This window comes from Typopeltis vanoorti, chromosome 5 (genome assembly GCF_054136105.1).
Source record: "Typopeltis vanoorti isolate ZY-2024b chromosome 5, IOZ_Tvanoo_1.0, whole genome shotgun sequence".
In the NCBI taxonomy this organism is placed as follows: domain Eukaryota; kingdom Metazoa; phylum Arthropoda; class Arachnida; order Uropygi; family Thelyphonidae; genus Typopeltis; species Typopeltis vanoorti.
The window spans coordinates 153,888,897-153,909,357 of NC_143553.1; the positions used below are offsets into that span (position 1 = coordinate 153,888,897).

At 34.0% G+C, this 20,461-nt stretch overlaps 1 protein-coding gene across 1 annotated transcript in view; it reads left to right on the plus strand.

Annotated features, from left to right (window-relative positions):
- Window positions 1-20,461, plus strand: part of LOC150106953 (cell adhesion molecule Dscam1-like) — a 330,596-nt gene that overhangs the window by 278,157 nt on the left and 31,978 nt on the right. Inside the window, exons 14-18 of the mRNA XM_090392842.1 lie at window positions 19-150; window positions 14,030-14,197; window positions 14,498-14,568; window positions 14,720-14,960; window positions 15,265-15,363. Coding sequence (XP_090248968.1) covers window positions 19-150; window positions 14,030-14,197; window positions 14,498-14,568; window positions 14,720-14,960; window positions 15,265-15,363 — 711 coding nt within the window. The remainder of the gene's footprint in view (window positions 1-18; window positions 151-14,029; window positions 14,198-14,497; window positions 14,569-14,719; window positions 14,961-15,264; window positions 15,364-20,461) is intronic.

The window sequence follows — 20,461 nt, forward strand, 5'->3', positions numbered from 1 at the left end:
TCTTTGATATTTTTCTAGAACCTCCGGACAGTCCACAAGATGTTAGAATAGCAGATATATCCAGTAGGAGCCTTAAAGTTCAATGGACAGCACCGTACAGTGGGAACAGTCCTATTACTCAATACGTGGTACAATACAAAGAAGATGGAGGTACGTATTCATTCTTCAAATTTTGTAATTTTAACAATTTAATTGTTCTTCAGGGACTGTATGAGAAATTATACAAATATCACTGATGGGGATTCACTTCATAGTTATCCTTTAAAATTGCAACCCCTATCAGGGAAAAATCTTCCTAATGCCTTATTAATTAAGCTTTTGTGTCTTTCATTTTTGGATGTATTTTGTCATTACTGCAACATGCATACCCCACCCCTCTGTGTTTTTTTGTTATTTGTTTAGCAGGATGGAAAGCTAACTTTTTGGAGAAAACCTTTCTGTTATCATATCAGACCGGAGATAGCTTTACCTTCAGCTGAAACGTCCTACAAAAGTTTGTCGAGTAATTGAACCAAAGGATAAATGTGGTATTAAAGGACAGACCCTTCTGTATATTTCTTCCCTTTCTTTTTCGCTCTATAATTCGAATTTTCTTACAATACTACAGGATGAATATTTGTTGTCTGCGTGGATGTATTTTAAATCTGTGCCTCGTAATACCCCCCCCTCCTCAGGCTTTTCTAAAATCCAAAACACTTCAAAATAATAAAATTAGTGGAATAACATCCTCTTATTCTTTTTCAGTTTAGTAATATCCGTTCTTTTTCTTTTGCTTTTTATTCGTCCTTTTTTATTTATCCATTATAAGAAACTTCAAGTATTTGAAAATTTAGCACGCTCCAAACATTGCATGCGAAAAGTATAATAAAAGTGAAAAATATTCTGATGAGGGAATTGTTTTTTACCTGTATCTCTAAGCGGTTTTTTCCAAAGGAATTTCCGATCATTTGAATCTAATCATTAATCTGGAATAAAAAGTTATTATGAGTTTTTTCACTGATGCTAGAAAATAAAATATGTCTACCATCCTTGGAGAATTTCTGATAGGTTCTTGGACGAAGTTTATAATTCTTAAGGTTCCTATAAAAATCTCATAAATTAAACAAAGTTTCTGAAACATTCCATAAGAGAAGCACAGTCTAGGAAATGACGTCTTCGCTCCTTAGGGACAATCTCTTGGATTCATATGCTACCTGATCAGACTGCAAGTTTATTTATGGCAGATTTACTGGAGATCTGGCAACAAGAATGTTAACAACTTTCTTATTCCTTAGCTCATTAGACTGGATTACTACTTCGTGGTATGTTTACGGATCTGTTTTTCTGGATATTTTATGTAACATAATGTTCGGAGTTTTCATGAAGTGCGATTTGGGATTATCCTGAAGCTTTTCATGATATTTACTCAACTGATGATGGTATCCTGAATCTAATGGCTAGTAACACAACGTGGTATTCATTATGAACCAGAATGAAAGATGTCCATCAAGCAGTGCAAATACTCTCCCCTCCCATTTCACACGAAAGCTTTATGCTTACTTTTTTCATTGCAAAGAACTCATACTGCAATTTCCATCAGTTGTATGTGAATACAGGAAATCGTACCGACGTCTGGAATAAATGTCCAAGGAATCACAGCTCCAAATTAACAAAAAAAAAGTAATCAACAGAAGAATCACTAAATGAGTTAACGGGTATTTCAATATCCTCCAGTACAGTCACACCTCTCATACTTCTTCCGTACATTTGTCTCTCTCTCTTAAAGAATAGTTCAACGCAGTGATTCTGAGGGTGATTCATCTCATAGCTTGACAGGTTAGCAGGTACAATTGGTCAATGTCGTGTCGCAGTCCAACGATCGGAACTGTTACATTAAAAGACAGTATTTCTAGTCCATCCATGATGTGTAGCAGACGGTACATGTTTGGCTTAACCAGCAGTGTAAGGAATTCTTCTAACAAGATATCCATCCCAGTTCAATCAATACATCTTGGTTAATTGTCATCAGAGAGTCCCCGCCTTTGTTGCATTCCTTAGACATCGAAACACTGCAAAAATATATATGTACATATTTAATTATATGACTACGCATATTCAGAACTGTTTGGAAAATTTAAACACTTAAGAAAATATCAGATACTTTTCTTTGTTTTGTATACTTAAATTCATTTGAATTTATCTATTGAATTATTTGTTTGATGGTGGATAAACTTTTAACAAATCATGTAAGCAGCAGCAGTAACACACAATCCATCCTTTTCACTCAAGTAATTGAATAATTGTGTCATTAAAATACTTTTGTTATAATTAAAACCATGAACGCTTAATTACATGGTCTGTCGAAAGGATATTTTTAATTTTTGTAATTTAGTGAGAAGTGGTAGAAGCGAAATATTGCGAAAAGTAAACTTTGTCCAATAGATCTTAAAATAATTATGCCTTAAAAAATAATAAATTAATGCCTTACGTTAAAATATGCGATGATTCATTCACAGAGGTCGCTTTGATCACATTTTATAAATACTTCAATAAAGCTTCATCAAATGGAACAAGACGTGTAATTAAATAGGGACAGGTATATATAGCTTTCTTTACTTCAGCAATAAATATTGGCTTTCTTTCCTTTTTTTAATTAATTTCTTTTTCTTTATTTCGTTCTTCATTGAACTCAGTTGATATTCCTCAAAAGCAAAGCCTAATTTGGCTAACGAAGGCAATGTTTGTATTTTTTTATTTCTGAAGGAAATCGACAATAAATTATTTTCTCCATTGGGAAGAAGTCGGGTAAACGAACATTAATACAGTTCCAATAAGATGTTATATCTTTATAAAAAGAAATTAATTTCCTTTTCAGGACGGTGTAATGTCCAAATCACATAGGCCAGACATCATTAACCTTACATTTTAGTGCAATTAGTTGCAGTGGAAAAATCATTACTGTCAACAATCAATGAAGGCTAATTACTTAACTAATGTTAAAGACAAGGCGGCAAAGTCATTAGCTGTTGGCTTTGGGTTTGGAAGATATATTGATGTGTCTGCTAAAGGAAGACTGGTAATAAAGGACTCTTCTTCATTGTCACTAGACCAGATTTAATGCAGTTCTACAGATTTTTGTTTCTTACAAAGAGATAAAATAAATAAAATATTGAAATATTTAAAATATTTCTTTCAAGTAAAATAAGAGTTTGAAAAAGTTTAGTTGTAAATTAATACTTATTAAAATATTCCAACACCATAAATCTTTTTATATAAGCTTTCAAATATTTTATAGGGTTTTTTTTTTCTTGTTTTTGTTTTTAGTAAATGTATGTTAAAATATACATACACTAAATAACGTGTCACTTGTTTCGTTCAACATTAAGTGTTTAAATGTTTTTTTTTTCCTTTTAATCCTAGTGGATACTATAATCTAATGCACAGGTTTTTAAACTTTTTTTTTTTTTTTAAATCCACGATCTCTTTCCATAAGACAAAATCATTAGCCGCTCTTGGCAGTAGTGGTCAAGTTAAGTTAGGTTGTTTATACTCTAGTGTCAGTGTTTGAGCTGTTTTAAATAAAATAAAATTTAAATAAATAGAAATAATGAATATATTTATTACAAAAATGCATACACACTTAATTATATCTAATATAATAATATTACATTTTTGTAGTTTACAAACTTTACCTATGCAGATAAAAAACGAATGTTAGAAAAGGTAGAACGAAAGGTGTCCTACACGTGTATAATATTTCAACATTTTAAATATTTAATTTATTCATATTTATCAATGTTGACTGCGACCCACATAATCTTTTTCGCGAACAGTATAAGAACTATTGATTAAATAAGGGATTAAAATTTGTATTTCCAAATATAAAGTTTTAATTTGGAATATATTTTTCGCATTTAACCTTAAACAACATGAAAATACTAACACACCATAAACATTTTTATATAAGTTAAGATATAGTGTACTAGATTGATGGGCTTAATAAGGATAAGGCTTAAGTAATGATGGAGCAGACCCTTGGAGAGTAATGGATAGCAATGCTGTAGCCAAATTAAGTTCTAACTGAGGCTTGGCTATTGCTGTTACCCTCCTGCCATGATCAGAGCTTTAATAGCTCAATAAAATAACACTTTATCCCTACACTGTCCTCTACAGATAACGGGGAAGATGAAAAGCATTCTTGCTTCTCCCCTTTAAGCCAGTCCTTATCCTTATATATATATAAGGATAAGGCTTAATATTCAGGATTCGGGAGTGTGAAATAATCTACCGTGAGATGCGGTGAAATATTCAGGATTCGGGAGTGTGAAATAATCTACCGTGAGATGCGGTGATTAATACTCTTGGAGGGTAATGCTGTAGTCAATGAAGTTCTAACTGAGGCTTGGCTATTGCTGTTACCCTCCAGCCATGATCAGAGCTTTAATAGCTCAATAACACCTTATTCCTGCACTGTCCTCTACAGATAACGGGGAAGATGAAAAGCATTCTTGCTTCGCCCCTTTAAGCCAGTCCTTATAAGGTTTATATGTTATAGATCCTTTAACATGCTGCTGTAAGTTACTAAATAATATTTTTCGTTCAACAACTTTGTAGTTAGTAATCCTCAACTGTATAAGATATATTATAATATTTATATTATAATATAATATTTTTCTCTTAACTGAAGTGGTTCCTATTATCTAACGAGGGATTAAAGTTTATATTTTCCAACATTAGGTTCTAAGTCGGAACTTACTCTTCACATCTAACTCTAAACATTGGTTAATTAACGCTTTTTTATTTTCTTCGCCCTTTCAACTTAATCTATCCATCTTCACGTTTCTTTCCTTAGTTAGCGGTGCAGTTACGCTGCCACTTCATTCTTATCTTTCACACACAAGTTCATTAATTCATCGTCGATTTCTTTAATTATCTTTATGTCGCTGCACAAGACTTATCTTTTTCATCTCCAATGACTATGGTTTCGAAGGTGATGCACGAAGCACTTGTTTTTGGATTTTCCATTCGGGAATGGCTAATTAGATGAAACTGGGTTTCTGTTAACTGCTTAAGAAAATATTGTACTTACGTTGGCTGAGCTTCCTATAAGAGTATTTTTAAAAGAAGAAATTTGTCATTTCTGATCTTTAGAGTATAATAATTATAGAAGTGTCATCTATTAAACTTTTCTATGACAAATTAAAATATTGTTGTTTTAATTAGCGTTTTATTCTTTTATTCTGACATAGTTTGATTATCCTTCAATATATTTTCATGAATGATAAACGAAATTATATATTTGTATTAAGCTTTTGGCCAGCATCTACTCATAAGTATACAAGCTCAAAGGAAATAATAATTAAAAAAGAATGGAAGCCATTAGAACTGTGTGCATAAAAACAAGAAAATTAAAGGCATAAGGCAGAAATAGGTCTGTGAAAACCGAAATGAAATGCGTTTGTGAGAAGGGGGGTCATCTATTAAAAAATAGCGTCATGTTTTTAATAACAAAAGAACTTTTTGATGCAGTTCAAACGTGACAACAGTATTCTAAACCTAGTTGGGTTTCGTGATTACAATTAATAAAAAGTTTACAGTATGTACAATAAATATTTAAATTAAACATTAATAATAATATTAGTATTAATTTATGCATAAACACTATTATAATTATGAATGATTTAGTATTAATAAATTTAAAATTTAATTAAAAATATGTATTTGTCCTTTTTAAATGTTAGTTTCAATACATTTGAAATTTATTGTGAAAATATCAATTTTATTAATATTAAACCTTTCATAATTATATGAGTATTATATACAGATCCTAATACTAATAAATATTACTTAATTAATATTGATTTGATTAATTTTATTTCTGGAATCCATCCAAATTTAGAATACTGTGCCCACGTTTTGGTTGTTATATTAAAAATCTTCCTAAATGTTTGATGCCATCGATTTGAAAGGTGGTGATCAACTATTTTGGAAGTCACTAAAAGCCTATAAATTGATTCAGAGACTAAAAATCAGAGATAAAAAAAACCAAGATATGCTGGATATCAGAAGTAAAGAGTAAGCCTGATTGGTCAGGTCGATACCGTCTCTCTGTGTCTGTTGTTTGGGGTCTCACTAAAGCATTGGTGTTGGTAAATGTCTTGGATGATCCAGAGGTGAATTTCATTGCAGAGTATGAGACTAAGCTCCACTTGCTGAATGCCTGAAGTGACTAGAAAGAAAAGTTACATGTTCGTACTCTAGGATTCCTGGATTAAACTTTGCTCCACTCATAGTGCTAATGTTAGGAGAAATGAAATCAAATGATTGTATATTGGTTGAATGATTGCTTAAGCAACGAAAGCTATGATTAATGTGTGTAAATCGCGTGTGCTCTGCCGCCTTGATTGTTCATTTTGTGGATGAAAAATTTGAGGAATTTTCTGAAAAAAATCACTGCCATTTTCGAATAACCAATTCTCCCCATTAGTCGAAGCCCTTATAAAGATTATTCTCTTTCTAAACGATCTAAAATATCTTTCATCTTCTCCTGGTGACTGCATTATGGAACATTACATACACTCCGCACTACAATAGATTTGTGATCAATATTTATATAGATAGAAAACAGATAGAAAAAGTTATCGGAAATCTGAAATGTGCAAAGGAAACTTGAGGAGATATGGATGTGAATTGCTGAAATATTGTGATACAACGTATGTAATGGCTGCACCGCGGAATCCATACATCTTAGTCTCAAGTTTAAGAGACTAATCTTAATCTTAATATTCGAATCCCAGATGATTGGAGTAGGGCTCTTATACCACCCCTTCATAAAGAGAGACATAAAAGAGCATTTGAGAATTGCAGAGGAACATCCATGCTGAATGATTCGGAAAAGATTACACAAATATCCTTGAGGATAAGAATAACTGTTGAAGGGAATAATCACCAGGTGAAGAACAAGGTAAATCTAGGTCATATAAGGATTACAGCACTAGAATTTAGTTCCAAGATAGATGTATAAGAAAAATCAAGAATTATTTGATTTGGCTAAGGACTCTCGAAGACTATAAGAGATTTATTAAAGAGGATAATTGGTTGGCCGAGTGGTTAGCGTATCCTCTCTCCACCCAAAAGGCTGCGGGTTCGAATTCCGCCGTTGGCATGGATGTTTGTGATTGTCTGTGGAAATATAGGGGTGGGCAGTAGGTGGCGTTGGTGTAGTTAATGGATTGAGTTAGTGCTAGAGAAGTGAGTTGTAGAGTAAGTGCCCTCCCTCGATGAATCTTTGGACTCCCTGGAGGTCGTCCTCATAGAAGTAAAGACCAGATTTATATCTGCTATCAGTAACAAAAATATTATTATAATTATTATATTTTTGTAACTGATGTAGTCCATATAGATTATAAAAACGGTGAACTAAAATCTTACCTAAAGCCTGATTACGAATCTCAACTAAAGTACTGCATATGCAATGTGCGTATTGGAATAAAATTCCATTTATATCGTGCAGATTTACGGGTTTTGTTCATTTTCCTTGATGCCTTAGTGTATGTTTCATTATCATGTTTTTCAATTAATTACTTAAAACATCGACTGAATTCGAAGCAATGAACCCATATTTCATAGATATTTGTTGTATCTAAATAACTGAGATAGATATTTCAGCTATTTAGGTACAACTTTTAGTGAAGATGGGCAATTTAGAAAACGATAACAGAATAAGCATATTTTGTTGTCGTTTATGTATTTATATTGAATAAATTTATCTGAAATAAGAGAGACATTCTTCAAACATTAAACTACCAGTGCATAAAACAGTGTTCAAACCAGTTTTTTATGAATCTGAGAGTGTGGTTAGAAATAAAGCAGATGATCAAAGGCTAGATTGACCATGAAAGTTCTGAAAAAAATTATGGGCGTAAACAAATTTCATCAATGTTAGAATCACATTAAAAATGAAGATAATCCCAGGTAGTATGGTCACTTAAATAGAATGGGGGGGGGTAACAAATTATCAAACAAGTATTTGAAGACAAACTTTCCGGAAAAACTAAAGGAAAGAATATCTATAAATCGATTGACATAGTTAGCAGTGCATTAGGAAACTAACATTTAACAGCTGATTCAAATAAGCTATGCTACTCCCACGGCATCCAGAAAGGCACCAAAAAAAAATTAACAAAACCGTACATCGGCACGATATAAATGGCACCTTATACCAATACACACACATAGCCTATGCAGTAGTTTAGTTGAGATTCGCAATTAGAATTGAAGGAGGCACAGGACAGTGGTTTGATGGTAAATCAGGCTTTAGGTAAGATTACGGTCCGTTTTTATCCTACTCATACTATCGTAAAGCAGATAATGTTCCTGATAGGATGAGGATGATAAAAGATGCATAAATCATCAGTAGTATTGCGAGCATGTATTATTATTATTATTATTATTATTATCCAGAAAAGAATGATAAACAGAATAGTAAAATACATTCCTTACTAAACTTACAATATTAAACACTACTAAAATGGCTGAATAATTTTAATTGTTATAATTTTAACCAGAACAGTTATCGTGTTTAATAACATGAGCGATGTTTATAATCAGAATAACATTTTATTTTGGAACTTGGCCGAAATTAAAAAAAACAACAACAACATTTAACTGAAATATCTCAGAAGCTATTAAACTACTTCAGTTCTGTGTGAGCAGAATACTTATTCTGATTTTTATTTCTACAACAGCAAAAAAGTCTAGAAAAAAATGAAAATAAGTTGATAGCTTGGGCAAGATTCAATTACAGTCAAGAAAACGGTGAAAAAACCATATTGATTTTTAGATACTTCTCGGGAATCGATTTCTACCAAAAGCTGTACAATTATTTCTAGGAATGTTGCGAACATGAGTAAAAAATTACAGAGTAACGAACGAAAATGTCGCCCTACACACACACACACACACACACACACACATACACGCGCGCGCGATATCAAAAGATAATCCGCACTAGCACTTAACTTTAAAATAATATAAAATTAAAGTGCGAAATAAGATATATAATTAAGATAAAGTAAGTAAAAATAAATATACAAACGCAATTTCAAAGGGCAACAGTATGATACAATAGGATGTATCATAGGTTTTCTGGGTTGGGTTAGGTTTTATGATCTGGAAATTCTGCTCTGGTGACCAAACATAACTTTTTTTTTCAAGCGACTTCAGGCCTCAATTAAAAAAGATGATGGTTTTATAGAGTATAGAGAAAATATCTCATTATGAAAAAGCAGGGTGAATCTACCAAAAGAATACACACAATTAACAATCTTAATGTTACTATATCGTAGCGTATTAATAGCTTTGGTGTAATTCAAAACAAACCCCATTCAACTTGACGAAAATAAAGTCATAGTCCTTGACCGTAACAATCTTAACATGATAGACACTTAGCAATGGAAGAGGAATTTAAAATTAAAATCTTATGAAAACGAAAGAAAAGATAAAAAAAAACTAAATCAAATATATGAATAAATTTTCTTACAAATATTGATTTTTGTTTAATATTCAACATTCACCATTTTAATGGCACGGCCCGCTGAGGGGGCTTTGTCGGTGAATGCTTTTCTTCGGAATATGAGCGGTTCTGCTCGGTGGTGGTGGTGTGTGTGGGTGGAAGGCCATCACTGAGTGGAGCCAACACTGAGATGGACGGTCTTTCGCCCACGATTGAGTGGCCTAAGGATCGTCCGAATTTTTAGAGTTGGCTTTACCTTTAAATATGGCAATGCTGTAGCTAATGAAGTTCTAACTGAGGCTCGGCTATTGCTGTTACCCTCCTGCCATGATCAGAGCTTTAATATCTCAATAACTCCCATCGCTACACTGTCCTCTACAGATGTAACGGGGAAGATGAAAAGCATTCTTGCTTCGACCCTTTAAGCCAGTCCTTATAAGGACTTTAATGCCCTTTTTTTTAATTTCAAAACGCGAAAATTGTGGGTTGCTCATCATCATTTATTTATACTTTTACAATTATAACTAGGGAAACCAATCAAAACAAATAAGTAGTCTGTGTACACTAAGATAGGACTTGGAGGTTATTATGACGTGAAGGAAAACCAGGCTTCTCTGTCGGGGAGAATATTGCTAATGTATTTCCAATATGGAGTTCGGGGTCTGCTGCTTTTTCTTTTTCCATTCGTAGGGGTGTAGAGGACCAGAGCATCAAAGGCTACAGAGGATGGATGTCTGAGTTCGTGGCCGAGCCATTTTATTTGGTTTCTTTGAGCAGTGCTGACTAGAGGATCTTGATGGGTTTCATCTAATATAATAGAGCTAGGAATACGGTATTCCCAGGAGTAATCCAGGATATTTCTTAGATAAGTAGTTCCAAAGCTATTTATAATATTGGATGCCGCTTTTGTTGAGATCTTCCAGGTCTGGGAGCCGTACAGAGAGATAGACTGGATGGTGCACTTGTAAAGACGAATCTTCGTCTCCTTTGAGATGAGGCTCGACTTCCATACTTTATTAAGACTTCTGTGGAACTGTGGTGCTTTCTGTTTTCTTCTTTTAATGTCCGTTAATGAGTCTGAGATGTGTGATTCAAGGTATACACCGTCCTCTACTTCTTCAAGGTGATAATTTTGATTTATATAGATGTGCCCATCTATCTGATGTTTTAATATCTTTGTTTTTTGGGAGTTTATTTTTAGTCCAAATATTTCTGCTAGAGTGGTTTTGGGCATCTGTAATGTTGGAGTCAATGGGAACTATATCATCTGCAAAGCTCAGGTCTTCAAAGTGCATCTGTATATATGGGTCTTTGATAAGGATTCCATATTTAACTTGCATTAATTTAAAAATATAGTCAATCACTGTGATGAAGAGATATGGGGCCAGAGTATCTCTTATCAGGGCAATCAAGGCACCCTACCAGGGATATCAAGCCACAATACTAGTTAACGGAGACAAAACAGACAGTTTCCCCATCACCACAGGCCTTGATTTCCCTGATAAGTTTAGGTAGAATGCCATAAAGTTTGAGTGTTTCTCATAGTCATTCCTTGTCAAAGGAATCAAATGCTTTATTTAAGTCAATAAAGTTCAAAAGCAATAGTAGATTCTTGTCCTTTGAACCTTCTATTAGTCTTCTGATGCAGTGAATGTGTTCTAGAGTACCACGTGTTTTGAGGAATCCAGCCTGGTTTGTACGAAGTAATGGAGTTATACGTGGTTCAATTCTATTTAATATCATTCTATAGGTTTGTTCAGGCTACCTCTTTCCACTATTTTCAGGAACTTTCCCAGAGGAAAGTATAAAGTTATATATGTGTAGAAGTTATTCTTTGATGTCTGCAGAGAAGTGCTTTAAATTCTCAACTATAATGCCATCTGTTCCTGGTGATTTTCTTGCTTTTTGTTGTTCAAGGACCATTGTGAACTCCTGCATGGTGGTGAAATCGTCGCAGTTGATGCTAAGCGTTTCCGATACTATGGTTTTCGAGATGAAATAAATGTTTGGGGTTGGAAGAAGAGTTTGGAAGTGTGCCTTCCATTCATTAAGTAAGTTATTCGGTCTTGTTTTCAAACGAGGTTCCATCTTTTTTCTTGATTCTCAATACTCTGGGTTTTCTTTCTGCTGTGCTGAGGGACTTCGCCATTTTGTTTCTCTTGTTTTGTGCAATTTTTGACAGTTTTCGAGCTCTTGACAGACGTTCCGGATGTAAACTTCTTTATCTTTTGAGAGAGCTTCATATACTTCTGTGTTTAATTGCTTTAGTTCATTTTTATATTGAAGGGAATCTTTGGTTTTTACTTTGCGTTTTTTTCCCGCTTGTCAATCAGTGAGTTTGTTTCTTTGGTTATCCAGTCTTTATCAACACGTTTTGCGTTTGATTGAAGAAATGTTTGAGAGGCTCCTTGATGAATGACGCTAGCTATTACTTTAAATATGTTGTCTGCGTTATCATTTGATACTGTTTGTGAATCGTTGTACTTTGTGAGTTGCTGGAATTGATTTGCCTTGTTAGAGTAATTTAATTCTTCCCAATTGTATCTGAGGCGATTTTTCTGTCATTTAGATGCTCTTAGTAGTAGCTTTAATCGTGCACTTATAATTCTGTGATCAGAATTCAATTCTTTGCTGTTGTATGCTCTACAGTTTTGGTCTGACCTCACCCATTTGCCATTTATTAAGATATGATCAATTTGAGCCTTAGTTCCACTGGGATGTTGTCAGGTCCATTTTCATTCTGATTTATTTCGGCATTTTGATTGAAGAGATATCAAGTTCTGAGAATTGCAAAAGTCCACAAGAAGATGGCCGTTTCCATTGGTTGAGTCATGGTAGGTATATTGTCCTATTTGTTTTGTGTTTACAGCTACATCTTTTCCGATGTATGCACTGAAGTCCACTCCAACTATGTGCATATTGTGTGCAGATATTTTGATAATGTAGTCGGCTAGGGTTTTGATAGAAGGTTTCTTTGTCTTTATCCTCTGTTGCTCCTGTAGGTGCATATGCACATGTAATTGTTATTTTGGGGTTTGCGTTTATTGTAATAGCTATTATTCTTTTTGAAACACTTTCTATTGATGGAATATTTTTGTAGACTCTGTTGTTTACCAGGATTCCGACTGCGCCATTTCCAGATTGATCTGCAAATGAGTACACAAAGGTCCATTTATGATTATGGGACCTGATTTCATTGACATTGACATTATTATCTGTAAATATTAATTGATAGAAATAGGGAATATTAAAAATCTATTCTTATTTTATAGTCGAATGTATAGAAAGTTAGTAGAAAATTGCGGAAAAAAAAGACAAAAGAGTGTATTTAGCATACAACCGTTGGCATCAAATTTGAAGATGTATTTCCTGTTTCTATACATTCGACTATAAAATAAAAATGGAATTATAATATACCTATTTCTGTTAATTTATAATTAACAGAAAAATTAACAATTACCAGAGCTTTAGATTCTTCTTTAGTAATTGTAATTAATGAATTTTTAAATACAGTTTCTAAATTTACTTGTATTTGAATAGAGAGTAGGTTATGACATAGTTTAAAAATATATTTCGCTATATTCCTCTCTCTCTCTCTCCTTTGTTGTTTCTTATTTTTCTTCCTTCTAGAATTGTTTTACTTTAAATATTACTGCTTTGGCTCGAATTTGTAACTAACTGCATTGTCCAAACACTAAGCATATTATAACGACCAAGAGCATTCAATTCTCGAATTGACATCTCGTTCTTATAAAAACTTTTCCTAAGTGTGTTTTATGCGTGAACTTCATTTACATGGTGACCTTTCAGTACACATTCATTGTCTACTCTGGAAACAGATGTCTTCATTTTTAATTAGATGTCAGCGGAGATGACAAATGTGCACCGTGTCTTATCCCAACAGCGTGTCTTCCACTTTCATTAATAGAATGTGAAAGATTAATGGGAATGCAGCCAATTGTACTCATCTTGTCTCGGGGAATACGAGTTTAAAAGGGCGGCAAAAACTGTAATTCAGAGACACACTTGGATCTTCTTTTTTTTTTCTTCTGACAACACGTCTCTCTGTATGTCCTCCAAAAATCTTTCATTAATTGTGGTTAATCCACTCATGCCAATAAAAAAAGTCCTCTAGCAGATCCGAGGCTAAAGTGTGTTTCTTGAAAATAAATTGAATCATTTATTTGTAGTGGTTATTTGTGGAATTTCGAACAGATAACTCCTTTAAGAAGGTAAAAAGGGGAAAAAATCCAATAAAGTTTCTCCCACTAGAAAGCTCAGTGTGAGAAAATAATTTGAAGTATCACTCAAATTATAATTAGATTCTTCGCCCATACCTTTTGAAGATCAATTGCTAGAAACATAATTCCGTATACGGAATTAAACCTACTAATAACATATAAGCTGCTTTTTTCCTTAAAAATTATGTTTAAATAAAAAAGGTATTTGAATATTTTCATAAAATATTGTTAGAGGGCGCTAGATAAAAAAAACATCTTTACCTGAAATAATATTTTTATTTTTTCTGCATTCTAGAAAGGTGGCATTCAAAGATGACTAATATTACTGTACCAGGATCTGAAACTAGTGCAACTATAATTCGTCTTCAGCCAATCACAGTATATCACTGCCGTGTTCTAGCATTTAATAGCTTGGGTGCTAGTGCTCCAACAGCGATCATTAATGCCAGAACAGACGAAGAAGGTAAGTTGGAGATTTCATCTTTCTTTTCTTAATAAAGCCAGAAAAAAAGTCCAAAAGAAAATTATCAAGCTTATGAAATGTTAGAAAAGACGTAGAGTCTAAAGCACTGATTGAAAACCTACTCCAGCGTCATCTTTTGTAATTAAACAAGAAAGTTTTTTTTATCTTTCTTTCTTTTTTCTTAATGAATAGCATAAAATTAACTTTCTTGGTCTTTTCTTTTCTTCAGAAAAAGTAATCCTTTGCTACGTAGACGAATTTCGACAAACGAACTTATTTCGATCGTCTTGTTTTTAATAGCTCCCGGAGGTCCCCCTCAGAAAGTGAAGGCAATTCCAAATGGATCCCAATCTGTAAAAGTAGTATGGAAGGTTGGTATCGATCTAATATAATCCTTGTAAACACAATACTTCTATCAATGTTGACTCAAAGCAGAACCTGTTAATAACTTTTAATAAGAAAAAAATTACGAATTTTTTATTTATTCTTATAGATTTCCAATTTCTTTTCTGATATTTCCAGCCACCCAGGAAAGATCTTCTCTTTGGAGCCCTGAAAGGATATTACGTTGGATACAAAACGTACGGCTCATTTGATAGTTATGTGTACAAGACATTGGATGTTAAAGATGAAGAGCAAGTGAAAGAATGCTTCTTGACTAATCTACAACGTTTCACTAAATATACCGTCGTCGTGCAAGCATTTAACAGTAAAGGTGCTGGTCCGCCATCTGACGAAGTCACGGTCCAGACGATGGAGAATGGTAGAGTGTATGGACAATGATTTTGATACTTTAGTTCTCCGCTATTATATTAAACTCTTTTTATAGGAGAATAGTGCATTATTCTTATATAAAATAAGGCTACCATAACAATATATGGTAGCCTAGAAACTAGAAAATAAAATTAGAAATCCCCTGTAAAGCGCGCATCCCTGTATATGTCATAAGGTATGCAGGAAAGCCCAGTAACTTTTTCAACATTCATATTTAATACAATAAGAATATAATGCATCAATGCAAATACAAAACAATTAATAAATATTATAATTTCCGTGTTTATTCGCAGATCCCCCAGGACCATTAATATTAAAGATAAACTCCACGATGTCTACCGGTGTGAAATTAGTATGGGAGAGAAGTTTTTCCGACGATAATCCAATCTCAGGTGAGAAATGTTAAAAATACAAGCGCAAGATAGATAGATAGATAGATAGATAGATAGATAGATAGATAGATATAGGTGGTTCGCAACCTAAGTAAACTTCATTACTTACTAATTCTCTTCGTGAGTCATGGCACATAAGACCGACGAGATTCACTTTTTTTTCCAGACACTTCTGTCCTTCCTGCGCTACCAATTCTGCTTCTCTCTAGCTTTCCCCGACCAGCCATTCCTAATTTCGTTTCTGTCATTCTCTGCCATTTTTAGGCTTTCCCCTTTTCCTTGTTCCTTCTGGAATTCATGTCAAAGCTGGTTTTGGAGTCTCTCAGCTGTCCATTCCCAGTACGTGCCCTATCCATTTCCATCTACGTGTTTTAATTTCACTGGTGATAGTATTTTCGCTCAGTAAGTTTATAAATCATCGTTTGTTATACAATGGGGCCAAAGTGAAAGCTTCTTCTTATTATTCTTTTTTGATCAGATTCCATGTATCTTATCCATATAATAACGCGAACTGAACATTGCCAGTGAAAGATCATTATTTTGGTTTTATTATGATAATTGGATGATTTCCATATACTATTTAATTTTCTGAAAGCACTATTTGTTTTTGTTTTGTCTTTGAATTATTTCCTTGTCAGTTCCTCAATCAGTATCTACATTTGCTCTTAAATTCATTAATATACTGTCGGTCTTCTAAACGTCGCATAGAATTCCTCTAATTTCTCTTCTTCCATCTGTAACATTTCTCATAATCCAATCAATAACTATGTTAAACAGACATTACACAATCCGTTATCACTGTTGTGCTCATCTCAAACCATCCTGTGTTGCTGTGCAATAATACTTTTTTTTTATACATTTCTTTGATTATTCTCGCATATTTGTCAGGAGTTCCCAGCTTTTAATAATAACCCATGTTTCTTTATCAATAGTGCCAAATGCTTTAGCAAACGTTTTATTTTTAATATATAAATGAACATCAGTTTCCATTAAAATAGTAAAAACTCAAAAGAATAGTTTATTCTATCATCATCATCATCAAATCCCTGACATGAGCCCTCAAGAGATGTACAGCACATGATAGTACTACATGAAAAATAGAAAAAATATTAAAAAAATAAAAGATAGTACTACATCATTACTAACTTCCTATCTACAATTTTCTTCCAAATCAGTCTGTTACCTGTTAAGACTCCAACATTATCAGATTTTATATTCAGTTCACCTATATCTTGGTCATCCTCTGGGTATTTTTCCTACCAGACTGGCAGAGAACACTTGCTTTGCTAATCTTTCCTCTCCCATTCTGTTTAAGTGACCAACCGCATTCCTGGATGCTAACAATGTCAAATTCTTTCCTAATACCCTCGCTTTTAATATGAGATTGCCATTGATGCCATTTGTTCATGCCCCTAATCTTTCTCAGGACACTCATGTCTGCAGTCTCTAGTCAAATGTTTTACTTCTAACACAGCTCTTAGATCCATAAGTGAAAATTGGTTTGAACACTGTTTTGTATACAGCTAATTTCTCTCTAATTCCATATAAATGTATTCAATTGACTTCCTACCATACAAACTTTGTTGATTCTGTTGTCTATTTCCATATTTAATTTACCATCTCCACTAACAATCGTGCCTAAGTAGCCGAAATGTTTTACGTTCTATAAGTCCTCGATTCACAATGGAGTTGATATTTTCAATGCTTCTTGCCTATTTTCATAGTCATGTTATTGCTGGCCTTCCTACCATACCTATCCCAACAGTTATTCAATTTAGTCAGGGAATCTTACAGACTTGTAGTCCATTATCTAGAAATGCTAAATTTCTCTTTATATATATATATATATATATATATATATATATATATATATATATATATATATATATATATATATATATATATATATATATATATATATATATATATATATATATATATATATATATATATAAAGAGAAATTTATATATATATATATATATATATATATATATATATAAATTTCTCTTTATATATATATATATATATATATATATAAAGAGAAACGAACATTATTAGTCCTTATCCTTATAAGGACTGGCTTAAAGGTCCGAAGCAAGAATGCTTTTCATCTTCCCCGTTATCTATAGAGGACAGTGTAGGGATAAGGTGTTATTGAGCTATTAAATTAAAGCTCTGATCATGGCAAGACGGTAACAGCAATATCCAAGCCTCAGTTAGACCTTCATTGGCTACAGCATTGCCATCCATTACCCTCCAAGGGTATTAATCATTAATCACCGCATCTCACGGTCGATTAACTCTTCCTGGCTCCCCCCTGAACATTATTATTTTAGCAAATGAATATAGAGGAAGATTTATTTTCATTAGCAAATGAATGAAAAGGAAAATTTATTTTTATTTATATAAAAAAAATGGTGTATTGTCATATTAGACTAAATAATTACCAATATTATTATGAATTTGTTTTTCTTTTAATAATCTGATTATAAGATTATATTGACAATTAAATTTTTATAAATTTTTAAAAGAATTAAAAACTTTCATATAAATAAATGGTTAATCAAGATGTAGAGTGGCATTATTAAAATAAAATGTATGATGGTAATTATTTCTTGTCACTTCCAAACACCTTAATTAATGACTTATATCTATCAAATATAATAATTTTATTAGAATGACAGTGCATCAGCCCCGTGTGGTTGCCGAGATAAGAATAGCACCAATGTAGCTAATGCATGTCGTACGAGGCGACTAAAATTGGTACCCAGGGAGGGTGATGGATGCAATGCTGTAGCCAATGAAGTTCTATCTGAGGCTAGGCTATTGCTACTACCCTCTTGCCATGATCAGAGCTTCATAGCTCAATAACACTCTATCCATCACTGTCCTCTTCAGACAACGGGAAATATGAAAAGCATTCTTGCTTCGCCCCTTTAAGCCAGTCTCCTTATAAGGACAGTGCATCAGAGACGACCGACAGAATGGCAGTGCTATACCACTATAGCCAATGGAGGTTTAACTGAGGCTCGGCATTGCTGTTACCCTGGGAGGTTGAGTTTCACTCTCTTAGGTTTCTTCCGAAATTTTGCTCCCGGTGAGGGGGGGGCTTAGATTTCGGGGGGGGGTTGCCCTGAGAGAAAGAGAGAGAGAGAGAGCATCTAGAGTCTCTGGGTAGGGTGTTCTCCTGCGCGGCCCGTGAGGGGCCCTGTTGGTGGATGCTTTTCCCAGGAATATGAGCGGTGGTGGGGTGCTCGTCACTAAGTGGAACCAACGCTGAGTTGGACGGTCTTTCGGCCACTCGTAGAGAGCGGTTCGGGGGCTCGCCTAATTTTTAGAGATCGCTTTACTTATTCAGTAGCCAATGAAGGCTTAACTGAGGCTCGGTTATTGCAGTTACCCAGCCATGACTTAGAGCTTTTAGCTCATAACACCCCATCCATACAGATTTTCTTCCATCAGACGAAGGGATAAAGAGTCAATTGCTCAGTCCACCCCTCCCCCAAAAAAAGCAGTGCGTCAGTAAAGATTTAACTGACACCACGGTGTTGTTTTTTTTTCTTTTCTTAATAACTCTCATTGTATCAGTGAGAGTTATACCAAACATTATGAATGGTGAATTCACTGAAACTGCTGCCCCCCTATTTATTTTCGCAGTACGGATTACCTTTTATCTAAGTCTCTCTATAGTTCTCTACTTTAAAGGAAATAACATCTTATATTGATTTATATAATAAACCTTATATCTTTCTTACATTTAGCCTAAAGGAAGCACATTCATCTTTAGCTTAATTTGTACTTGCCATAATATGAAATTAATTGGAGAACAAGCCAGATAATGATGGACGAATTTGATATATTACTTAAAATGTTACTTTAAAATTTTTTCAAAAATAGGAAAACTATTTCTTTTCACAGTTAGTCGTATTTTATCATCATCCTTTAGCAGGACTGGTTCTCCTAATGGTAGATTATCTTCTCTCTCTCTCCAGCCAACTGGATGCAGGTTCGAATCGACGTTTTTCACACACACACACACACACACACACACACACACACACACACACACACACACACACACACACACACACACACACACACACACACACACACACACACACACACACACACACACACGCGCATATGCTTATCAACACTCAAGTGAAGTAAATTTTACAGGATGATCACCATCATTGTTATCTGCCTCTAATGAATTAATGAATTTAGTATAAATCTCAATGTGTAGATTACCACGTGGAAGGTAATTTGAGATTTCGATGATTTTGTAAACGCTTTAGAATGATTTATCGGAAGACTGAGAAGAAAATCTCTAATTTACACTGGTTTCGATAAATTAAGGAAGAAGTAGAAAAATAATGATAACTGTGTGATGAATTTTTATGCAGTTCAATAAAAATTAATATAGTATGAGATGTTGATAAAACACACAAAAATTGTAAATAAATAATTTAACTCAGTACCAAACTAGTATATGAAGGTTAAAATGAGATTGTCAAAGTGCTTCAGTAAGGAATGTGGGCATTCCACGCAGCAATACAGTGCTCATAACGATGTTTTATACTGTTTAAAACTGTGTTTAATTCTGTCCAGGATCTCAGTTGGTAATAACAATCATTTCCACTGCAAAACTCTCCTATATCCCTCAAAGTTTTGGGAAGGGCGTTGAGAACAGCAACACGTTTACCTAGTGCACCCTAGCCATGCTCGATAGGATCAAGGTGAGGAGACCTGGCTGGCCAGTCCCTACATGCGATAAACACTTCTTGAAGATACTGTTGCACGATCGATGGGGAACATTATCGTCTTCTGAGATAAATGTCTCCCCTATCGTGCATGCATAGGGACCAACACAGTGGGCTCAACACTCGTTTGTATAAGTTGCAGCATTCACGGTTCCTCTAGGAGATACATACAGGTCGATGCATTAACCCAGTGAGCTGCCTCCGCAAACCATCACACTACCTCCACCATAAGTGTCAAACTCTCTCTCTCTCCAGATCAGAGAACTGCACTCCTGGAATTGCTTTGTGCACTGAATCGAGCTCATCTGTAAAGAATATTTACGCCCATTGGACA